Source organism: Armigeres subalbatus, chromosome 3, assembly GCF_024139115.2.
Source record: "Armigeres subalbatus isolate Guangzhou_Male chromosome 3, GZ_Asu_2, whole genome shotgun sequence".
NCBI classification, from domain to species: Eukaryota; Metazoa; Arthropoda; class Insecta; order Diptera; family Culicidae; genus Armigeres; species Armigeres subalbatus.
The window spans coordinates 291347891-291359900 of NC_085141.1; the positions used below are offsets into that span (position 1 = coordinate 291347891).

General features: G+C 44.5%; 1 protein-coding gene across 1 annotated transcript; it reads left to right on the forward strand.

The window, feature by feature from the left end:
- Positions 1-10884: 10884 nt before the first annotated feature.
- Positions 10885-11589, forward strand: LOC134222552 (uncharacterized). The gene has a single exon (XM_062701713.1). It carries the CDS (start codon positions 10885-10887, stop codon positions 11587-11589), a length of 705 nt encoding a protein of 234 aa, XP_062557697.1.
- Positions 11590-12010: the final 421 nt, after the last annotated feature.

Here is a 12010-nt window from a genome sequence, read left to right on the forward strand (position 1 = left end):
TTAAAATTCACTACATTATCTCCCTCCGACGCGCTATCAAATTCGCTATTTACGATTGAGTTTTGCACTTTGAAGAAAGTTTATTTCGGATAGTCGAATCAACCTTATTTTGTATGAAATTATTGCTTTTGTATAAAATCAATGAAGACGCCACCTCAGTGGAAACTTTCTACAGCAATTACCCATCGGTGAACGTCGCTCGGACAAACAGATGCCAAGAGATAATGTTTGGTAATATGAAGAAACTTCGTCTTGAGCCAAATTTCTGCTGTTATTCCTCGCAACAATACGCATTTTAGATAAACAAAATCTCATACCTAAATTCAGAATCTTGCGGGAAAATTTCATAGGATTCTTAGAATTTGTCATTCTTCGAATGGTCCGTTGTCTGCGGAATCCCGATCGAAATGGCTCGCGTGCGCAGTTTTCTTATATCTAATTAAGTAATTCCATTAGCCCCGCCCCTTCATTATTCGTTATGAGTGCACATTATATTCACACCCATATCAGTCACAAAGGGGCGGAGCTTACGGACTTAATTTATTAAATACAAGAAAGCTGCTGTTCGGCGCGCGCGAGCCATTTTGATCGGGATTCCACAAAGAGCGGTTCGACATTCGATGCAGCGGAGCGGACACAGCAGCACGAAGTGGGTGGCAGTGTGGCAATGCTGAAAATTTATTTCAACCTTTAGAGGCTTAGCGAAAAATCATCAAGTGGCGGTCGGACAGTTGCAACGCAAGGTGTCGACAAGCGATTGGATGTAGTTAGTTATTGGAAAGCCGCATTGGGAAAAGAAAATTGGTTCTTCTCAGGACCAACATTTTATGGAAAGAAAGAGTTAATTGCGTTAATGGACTGTTTCGGTGGCATCGGGTTTGGCGTGGTAGCTTGGTTGCTGTTAGTGATCCCATCCGTTTAAATTTACTGCATCATCTCCCTCTGACGCGGTATCAAATTCGCTATTTACGATTGAGTTTTGTACTTTGAAGAAAGATTATTTCGGATAGTCGGATCAACCTTCTTTTGTATAAAATCAATGAAAACGCCACCTTAGTGGAAACTATCTACAGCAACCACCCATCGGCGAACGTCGCTCGAACAGACAGATGCCAAGAGATAATGTTTTTAATATGAAGAAACTTCGTTTTGAGTCAAATTTCTGTTGTTATTCCTCGCAACAATACGCATCTTAGATCACCAAAATACTTGATACTTGATGGGCTACAGCTCTTCGATGAACCTACGCTGAATGGAGTATCCTTCTCCACTGGACTCGATCCTGGGCCAATCGCTTCCAGTCGCCCTGAACATTGAGCGCCCTCAGGTCCTCTTCAACTGCAAAAAGCCATCGTGTACGCGGCCTTCCACGAAGCCTGCGGCCTCTTCCGGGTTCTCTACTAAATATTATCTTCGCTTGTCGTTCTTCCGGCATACGAACAACGTGACCAGCCCACCGTAGTCTGCCGTGTTGTATAAGCTTAATAATATCCAGCCCTTTATACACCTGGTACAATTCGTGATTCATGCGACGCCGCCAGATACCGTTCTCCTGTTTACCGCCGAGTATTGTCCGCAGCACCTTACGCTCAAACACTCCGAGAGCTCTCCGATCAGCCTCCTTTAACGTCCATGTCTCATGGCCGTATAAAGCCACCGGAAGAATCAGAGTAGTATACAGCGCGAGTTTTGTTTTCGTTTGCAGACTACGGGACTTAAGCTGGTTACGAAGTCCGTAATAAGCCCTATTTGCAGCTGCAATACGCCTTTTCACCTCGTGGGTAACATCAGTATCGCACGTCACTAATGTTCCAAGATACACAAATTCTTCTACCACTTCAAATTTTTCACCATCCAGCACTATTTCGCTACCACCACCACTAATGAACCCACGTTGATTGCCAGCGACCATGTACTTCGTTTTGCTGGTATTCATCGTGAGTCCAATCCTCGCTGTCTCCCTCTTAAAAGGCGCAAAAGCCTCTTCCACGGCACGGCGATCAATTCCGATAATATCGATATCGTCCGCAAATCCCAGGAGCATATGCGATTTTGTGATAATGGTACCGCTTCTTTGCACACCAGCTCTCCTAATCGCTCCCTCGAGCGCTATATTGAACAGTAGGTTCGAGTGCATCACCCTGCTTTAATCCATCTAAGGTAACAAATGACGTCGATATTTCATCCGCAACCCTTACACTTGATTTCGATCCGTCCAACGTTATACGAATCAGCCGTATCAGTTTCGCCGGAAAACCATGTTCAAGCATAATTTGCCATAATTCATTCCGTTTCACTGAATCGTACGCCGCCTTGAAATCAATAAACAGATGATGTGTCTGCAAGTTGTACTCCCGGAATTTACCAAGGATTTGTCTCAGGGTAAACATTTGATCCGTCGTTGATCGACCCTCACGAAAACCTGCTTGGTATTCGCCGACGAAGGACTCTTCAAGCGGTCTCAATCTGTTGAACAGAATACGGGACATAATTTGGGACAGTCTGTGCCCTTTCTTAAAGAGAGGGCAAATGAGGCCGTCCAACCAACTAGCAGGCATTTCCTCGTCTTCCCATATTTTCGACATAATATGGTGCAGAACTTCATAAAGCTGCTCACTGCCATGTTTGAGAAGTTCAGCCGGGAGCTGGTCCTTCCCCGCAGCCTTATTGTTTTTCAGCTCTTTGACAGCTTTTTTAACCTCATCTAGTGTAGGTGACTCCACAGCTTGTCCAGCGTCGCTAATATTTATTCTGTTCACCGATGCACCGTCACTTCCTCCATTCAACAAAGTCTCGAAGTGTTGCTTCCACCTGGCAGCCACTTCAGTTTTATCTGTCAGCAAATTCCCTTGTTGGTCATTGCACATGACGGGAGATGGCGCTGTCTTTCTCCGCACGCCATTGACAGACTCATAAAACCTCCGCAAATCGTTCTGCTCCATTTTTTCCTGCGCCTCACTAATCACTTGTTCTTCGTACTCTTTTTTCTTCCTGCGGTGGGTTCGTTTTTCGGCTGCTCTTGCTTCCTTGTACCGATCTCTATTCGATCGGGTACCTTACACCAACATCCGGCTTCTGGCAACGTTCTTCTCGTCTGTCACTCTCTGGCACTCCACATCGAACCATCCCGTCCTGGGTCGCCTCTGTGCAGTGCCTACCACTTCTCGTGCTGTTATGCTCACCGCTCCATGGATCGACTCCCATAGATCGTTGATGTTGTCGCTAACGTTGATTGCACTTATCCGTTCGTCGAGCTTCTGGTGGTACTCAGCCGATACTCCTTCCGCCGACAATCGCTGGATATTGTGACGCATCGTTCGCTGTGATCTTTCGTTCGATACAGTTGACAACCGTGATCGAATTTTACTGACAACGAGGTAGTGATCAGAGTCAATGTTCGAACCTCTGAATGTCCGCACATCGATAACATCCGAGAAATGGCGCCCATCCACCAGAACATGGTCTATCTGGTTGCAAGTGTCACCATTTGGGTGTTCTCAGGTGTGCTTTCGGATGTTCTTTCGTGCGAAGTAGGTGCTACTGATGGCCATCCCTCTGGCAGCAGCAAAATTTACTAGCCGTAGGCCGTTGTCATTGGTAGCGGAGTGAAGGCTCTCCCTACCGATTATGGGACGGAAAAAGTCCTCTCTACCGACCTGAGCGTTAGCGTCTCCGATAACAATTTTCACGTCATGCTTTGGGCACTCTCCATAGGCTTTATCAAGACATTCATAAAACGTGTCCTTCACGTCGTCGGATTTATCGTTTGTCGGTGCGTAAACGTTGATTAGACTGTAATTGAAGAATTTGCCCCGTATCCTCAACACACAGATTCGTTCGCTAATGGGTTTCCACCGCATCACTCGCTTCATCTGCTTGCCCATCACTACGAAACCAACTCCATGCTCTGCTTTTTCGCCGCCGCTGTGATACATGTTATACTTGAATAGCGGCCACGTTCACTCTAACCTTCTGCAGTTCACGAGCCAGAAGGCTCACTCGTCCAGGTTCATTTAGGGTCCTGACATTCCAGGTACCGACTTTTCAATCATAGTCCTTATTTCGTAGCCGAGTCGGTTGCCAAAAATAACGTTCTCTTTTCTTCTATCTCCATTTTTGGTGGTATTTGAGAGGCTTCAATAACCTACCTTACCGGGGTCGCGTTACCTACATCGCGATGATGGGGCTGCCACCTTAGGTATAGCTGACGCGATACAGCATTTCGTTAATCAGCCGCTGGGTACCAGGCAGACGCTGTTTGAGCCGCACCTCCTGGTGAACAGACGCTCGAGGCGTACCTTCTCACTCTAGCTGATGTCAGAAAGACAACAGTGCCCAGGCTGCACTACCAGCTAAGTACACAACCCTTAGCTGGCGGTCTTTTGTCATCGGACGACCCGTGGAAGCGTGAGATAGGGACTTGAGGGGACCAGAGCTCTGTTGGGCGCTCCTTCCTTGATGTCAACCCACCATTTTGCAGCCCAGATATACCAACATATGATAACCAAATTCAGAATCTTGCGAGAAAACTTCATAGGATTCTTAGAATTTGTCATTCTCCGAACGATCCGTTGTCTGCTGCGGAATCCCGATCAAAATGACTCGCGCGCGCCGGAAAGCACCTTTCTTATATCTAATGAAGTAATTCCGTTAGCCCTGCCCCTTCAATAATCGTTATGAGAGCACATTATATTTACAATCATAGAGATCACAAAGGGGCGGGGCTAACGGGGTTAATTTATTGAATACAAGAAAGCTGCTTTCAAGCGCGCGCGAGCCATTTTGCTCGGGATTCCGCGGAAAGAGCGGAATGAGCGGTTCGACAAAATTTGATGCAGTGGAGTGGACACAGCAGCATGAAGGCGTGGATAGCAGTGGCAATGCTGAAAATTAATTCCAAATGGTGGAGGCTTATCGAAAAATCATCAAGTGGCGGTCGGACAATTTCAACGCAAGGTGCTGACCAGCGTTTCGATACAGTTAGTTATTGGAAAGACGCATTGGGAAAAGAAAATTGGTTTTTCTCAGGACCAGCATTTTATAGAAAGAAAGAGTTAATTGCGAAAATGGATTGATATCTTGGTTGCTGTTAGTGATTCCATCCGTTCAAATTAATTGCATCATCTCCCTCCGCCGCGCTATCAAATTTGGTAGTTACGATTGAGTTTTGCTCTTTGAAGAAAGTTCATATCAGATTGTCGGATCAACCTTCTTTTGTATAAAGACCTTTTTGGAGGACACCATCCTCAAAAATGGCCGAAATAAAGGAGAAATAAGCAGAATCAGAAGTGGCGTGAAACCAAACGCAAATATATTTATTTGCAACGTTTGGTTTTCGCCCGCGATGTAAGCGTACGTGGCAAAGTAAGGATTGTGATGTCCCCGACTGAAAGCCAGTCGAGTGGCTTCAGCGGCCGATGAGTCATGTTAATTCCACGGTTAGAGACTCAAAGTCCATCCATCTGGGAACAACTATTCGACTTCTTGATTCAGTTGGCCTCCGAGCAGTTTGCTCAATGTAAATAAAACGACACAAATTATTATGGCAAATACCATCAATTTCAAATAGCTACGTAGTCCTACGTCACCTTTGCGTACAACCCGGTTGGGCTGCACCTTTGAGTTTTAGTCGACCCTGTGACAAGCGCGGTGTCATCATCATCAATAGACATAGACCGCTGTCATCATTGAAAAGTAGTATGAAAAAAAAATTGTGCCCGGGACATCCTGGCTACGATTTGGCAATGGGCTAAACAATAGCATGACAGTAGCCTGGTTTTAGTACTTGCTTTTGAGTTTCTTAACTAGTTCTTGGGTAGACAAGCTTCTGAAAGAATCTTTGTTGCAGTTACAACTAATATACATATATATATATATATATATTGGAGAAAAAGGTTGAAGAAAAAATAAAAAATAAAACCCACAATTATCCCCCTATTGGTGATGATGTCTTTCTTGTCCATTATAAATTTTATCGAGAAAAGTTCATGAGAGAGGTCAAAACAGCACAAATAGAAAGCAATGATTGGCTTAGTGGTACAATGTGCCAGGCGATGCTGGGTCATTAAGCCGAATGGTCATTATGCCGAATGAGAAGTGGGAAGTGAGAAGCGAAGAAGGAAGAAGAAAGAAAAAGAAGGAAAAAGGAAAAAAAGTAAGAAAGAATAAGGAACGAGGAAGAGGAAGTAGGAAAAGGGAAGAGGAAGGAGAAAGAAGAAAAAATAAAAACCCAGATGAATCCACCTAGCGGTGACGATGCTTTTCTCAATTCAATCGGTTTTTGTGTGATACACATAATAAATAATTGCCTAACAAAATTTATTATCAATACAAATTTGGTATTTTCTTCAAAATTTCGCGTCGTTCAGATATCGGGATAAGCATTCTATTCTTTCAAACGTATTATACAGCACATAAAAAAATCTACCCATCCGCTTATTTTTCGACGCATCCAAAATAAGCGCCAAGTAGTCGCCTAAGAAAAAAATACCTGTTATCAAAAAAGTTATTTTGATAATTTTGAAAATTTGACCAGTGGTTTGTAGCGATGAATGCCTCTGTAGAAGCTTTGATCTGTAGTATCTTTGAATGATCTGTAGAAGCTTTGAAAAAATGATCACGAAAGGTGTCATTTGGTTGCAAGGCACAATACTAATGTATCCGGCCTATGCTATAAATAGTGTAACAAAAGCTGTTTCCAAACACTGAACTGAAATTTTCGTCTAAGCATTTTCCTCGTTACTAAACGCGAGGGTGACACTGTATTTCCGGGACAAATCCGTGACTACCCTTGCGTTTCTGGATGAAGGAGCATCAGTTACGATGGTGGAGAAAGCACTGGCATACCAGCTGGGTGCCGAGGGCGTCCGGCAAAGGCTCGAGATCAGGTGGACAGGAGACGTGGCCGGCGTCGAAAAGGACTCGAGGAGATTCAGATTGAAGATTTCTGCGGTCGGAAGAACGCAGCAATTGCTGATGAACGAGGTGTGTAATGTAGGAGAATTAGCGCTGCCAGAGCAGTCACTAGATGCTCGGGAGATGGTACAACGGTACGAGCATCTCCGTGGTCTACCAGTCACATCGTATCGGAGGAACCGGCCGATAATCTTGATCGGACTGAACAATATTCATACGATGGCGCCGATCGACGCTAGACTAGGTGAACCTGGAAAGCCCATAGCGGTAAAGCCGCCATTGGGATGGACTACATACGGCCCAAGGCGTGAAACAAAATCGTCCGACGCGCATATGGTTGGCTACCACGACGAAATTTCGAATCAACAAATACATGATCTGATCAAACGACAGTACGCGCTAGAGGAGTCGGTGATCTGTAGACTGAAGGAGTCCGCAGAAGACCAGAGAGCCAGAGAAATTCTGGAAACATCAACTGTACGAGTGGGAGATCGCTTTGAAACCGGACTGTTGTGGAAATCCGATAATCCGCAGTTTCCGGACAGCTATCCGATGGCACTGCGTCGGTGCAAGCAGTTGGATAACCGACTGAATAAAAACCCTACACTTCGATAAACCGTGCATAGGCAAATCAAGGAGTATCAGGAAAAGGGATACGCACACCATAGGCGACAACGGAGGAACTTTGTAACGCTAATCCGAGCAAGGTGTGGTACATACCGCTGGACGTCGTCGTAAACCCGATGAAAGGGAAAATTCGTCTAGTGTGGGACGGTCGTGCGTCCGTAAAGGGAATTTCTTTGAACTCGCAGCTGATGAAAGGGCCCGATATATTGGCATCGCTACCAGCAGTAATCAACCGGTTCCGAGAGCGGCGAGTTGGGTTTGGTGGGGACATCAAAGAAATGTACCACCAAATCAAAATCAGAAAGGAGGACAAATCAGCCCAGCGTTTTCTGTTTCGAGCGATAGAAGGAGAAGCACTCAAAGTCTACGTGATGGACGTAGCCACATTCGGGTCAACGTGTTCGCCGAGCTCAGCGCAGGTCGTCAAAAACAAGAACGCGCTGGAGTTTGCGGCGGAGTTTCCAGAGGCGGCAAAAACGATCTTAGAGAAGCACTACGTAGACGATTACTACGAAGCGATTCGCCGGGCGGTAGAAGTTTAATATGTCCACTCGAAGGGCGGTTTCGATATCCGAAACTGGGTCTCGAATTCGTCAAAGTTCTTCCTGAGCCTCGGAGAGCAGAAAGTGGATCAGGTGGTTCATTTTAACCAGTACAAAGAGTCTGGTGACGAAAGGGTGCTCGGTATAGTATGGAACCCGAAGCAGAGCGATTCCAAGCAACAGCATCAAAATTTAAGAAAATTTTTAATTCATGATTTTCTATTGAGTTGAAACTTTGCACAGTTTTTCAATTTCATCTAAATCGTCATTTTTCGATATCAAATCTTCATATTGAGTCACGACTAACTTTTCAAAAGGGTGTATGTGAAAATGGTTCAAAAATATTCAAAAAGCTGCACAGCAAAAACGGAATGTTCGATTGTTATGATTTTTTCAGCAAAGTTAGACAACTAAATGGTGATTATTAAGAAAATATGCACATTAAAAAAAATTTTTTTGCCTTTAAAATATCATTTTGTCACAAAACTCAAATATCTCAAAACCCTATCTTTTTCGAACGTAATTTTTTAGGGAAAACGGTCCATTATATTAGCTATCTACCATAAAAATTTGGTGATGGTAAACTAATAAACAAAAAGTTATGACATTTCAAACATTTCACAATTTTCACATTTAGTAAAAAAAATTTTTTTCTGTGTAAGTTATTTCGAGAATTGCAGTTTGATGCAGATTTTATTGTTAAGGGACGTGATTTAAACAAGTTGTTTTCATGATATTTTGATTTAATTATTCATAGCATCTATAAGAAAATTAGACACGATCCAGTGTTGTGATCAAAAGTATTGATAGTGTCATAATTTTCATTGCACGTGACTGGCGAAAAATTCTTTTAATAGTGTTGAAACCTGTTGATAATAACGTTGATAGAAACATATCAGAAATGTTATTTTTAAGACAAAAGCTGCAAAATCAAAGATTTATATACACGTGTACGTCTATAGTTTACCTGCAAAAATATACCTCTTAGAGAATAGACTTTATGATCGGGAGGAAACGGTATCTTCAACAACAACAAATGCATGATAAAAATTACGTTCGAAAAAGATAGGGTTTTGAGATATTTGAGTTTTGTGACAAAATGATATTTTTAAAGGCAAAAAAATTTTTTTTTTTACTGTGCACATTTTCTTAAGAATCACCATTTAGTTGTCTAACTTTGCTGAAAAAATCATAACAATCGAACATTCCGTTTTTGCTGTGCAGCTTTTTAAATATTTTTGAACCATTATCACATACACCCTTTTGAAAAGTTAGTCGTGACTCAATATGAAGATTTGATATCGAAAAATGACGATTTAGATGAAATTGAAAAACTGTGCAGAGTTTCAAATATTTTCGAAATGGTCGCTCAGGATCGACTGACATGCCCCCGTGGAATGCCTCAGCAGGACATATTTTCGTTCTCCACCGAACACAGAGAAAGCGTCAAGAAGTATTTTCGAGGTGAAAAGGTCCTCACAAAGCGAGTCGTCTTGAGCTGCGTCATGGGATTCTTCGACCCGCTCGGATTGTTGGCCCCGTTCACGGTCCACGGGAAGATACTTGCGCAGGAGCTGTGGAGAGCCGGCTGTGACTGGGACGAACAAATCGACGGCGAATGTTTACAAAGCTCGCGACGTTGGATGAGTCTGCTGCCAGCAGTTGAAGCGCTGCGTATACCCAGAAGGTATTTCGGAGATCTCTATTCTTCTTCTCTCCACTCGATTGAGCTGCATGTTTTCACCAACGCCAGTGAGTGCGCGTACGGAGCGGCGGCATATTTTCGAGTGGTGGTGGACGATCACGTTAAGTGTTCTCTGGTGGTGCCGTTGAAGCTACAATCGGTTCCGAGGCTGGACCTGATGCCGGAAGTTCTCGGCTCAAAACTCTCGACAACTGTAAAGGCGAACCATTCGCTTACTGTGCGTCGGTAGTTCCTGTGGACAGATTCCCAAACAGTGCTCAGCTGGATAAGATCGGAACAGCACAAATACAAACAAGCAGTGGCGTTCAAGATAGGTAAGAAACTTGAAGGTACAAGCGACGTCATGACGAAGTGGGGTGAAGGACCTCCCCTGGCATCCGATAGCCAGTGGTTCAGGGGACCTGATTTTCTGTATGAGGCGGAGAATACGTGGCCGGTACCGAACGTCCCGTCTACGAACAGGGGCGAGGAAATGAAGGCACGTTTCCTTTTCCACGATGGAAATGACAGTGGTCCAGCGATCGACGTTAGAGTTACCAACCACTGGACAAAGTTAGTACGAATAACGGCTGCCGTTCTACGATTCGTCGGAAATAGCCGGCGAAAATCTAGGGGAGAACCTATCTGGACATTGAAGGCTTATGATGGGTATCAGAACATAATGAAGGCAACGATGAAGTCGGTCCAACAACCGTTCCAGCAGAGCGAGTTCCAGCAAGCAGAGGAGGTGCTTTGGAAGCAAGCGCAGAGAGAAGGTTTCCCGGATGAGCTGTATACGTTGCAGAAGAATCTTGTGAAGAATACAATGCATCCTCAATTATTGAAGCGGACAAACACACTGTATAAGATGAAGCCGACGTTGGATGAAGTGGGAGTAATGGGGGTAGATAGGCGGCTGAATCAAGCCGCGTACAGGCCGTACGATAAAAGGTGTCCGATTATTCTGCCAAGAAACCACAGGATAACGGAGCTGCTTATCCGAAGTTATCACGAATCATTTGGTAATGCGAACAAAGAAACGGTGTTCAACGAACTGCGCCAAAGATTCCATATCCTGAAGCTTCGTGTAGTGAATCACTACTAGTGATACGGAAGATGGTTGCTGATTGTGTCTGGTGCAAGGTACATCGGTGTCTACCGCAAGTCCCGCAGATGGCTCCGCATCGTGTGCAGCGTGTAACCCCACACCTACGGCTATTTAGTGCGGTCGGTGTAGCCTATCTTGGACCAGTTACGGTGACTATCGGTCGTCGGAGCGAAAAGCGGTGGGTGGCGTTGTTCACCTGTTTGGCAGTTCGAGCGGTCCACCTCGAAGTAGTGCATAGCCTGTCGACGCAATCTTGCTTGATGGCGATTCGACGGTTCGTGTGCAAACGCGGAATGCCGCAGGAGTTCTTTTCGGATAACAGGACGAACTTCCTAGGAGCCAGCAAGGAGATCAGCAAGGTTGCAAGGAGGATCGACGAGGAATGTGCCGAAGCCGTCGTAAGTTCCTCTACGAAGTGGGACTTCAATCCTCCTGGAACCCCCCATATGGGCGGCGTCTGGGAAAGAATGGTGGATGGACCTTTCCAGTTAGCGGATGCGTTGCGGGATGTGTACCGGCGTTCGCAATACTTAGCGGACCGAATGTGGGAGCGATGGTACAAGGAGTATCTGCCGGGGATCAACCGGCGAACAAAATGGTGTGAAGAGCGAAGGCCGTTAAACGTTGGTGACCTCGTTTTTGTGATTAATGGGCAATATCGTAAAGCCTGGATCAGAGGAGAAATAATGAAGAAGAATAATGGACACGGTTGAATACTCAAATAAGCTTTTTTACAGCTGTAGATTACAAGTCCCGATCTCAAGGACATTTTGGATTGCCCAGAATATCTCAAAACTATCCTACGATATCCTTTGTCCTCTCGGGAATTGTAATGGAAACATAATGCTTATTGAAGCACTAAGTACTGAAAAAACGATTTTTTTAGCTGTAGATCTCAAGCTCCGAAAATGATCTTATGATATCTGTTGATCTCTCTGGAGTTGTAATGGACGTTATGACGTTATGAGCACCGAAAAAAGCTTCAAAGCAGCTGTACATATCAAGACCCGAACTCAAGAATGATTTGGATAACCCAGAATATCCCAGAGCTAACTTGCGGTGCTTTTATCACCTTACATAAGATCCCAAGTAGCACACGCAACATCTTCCAAAAACCACCTTGTTTCTATTCAG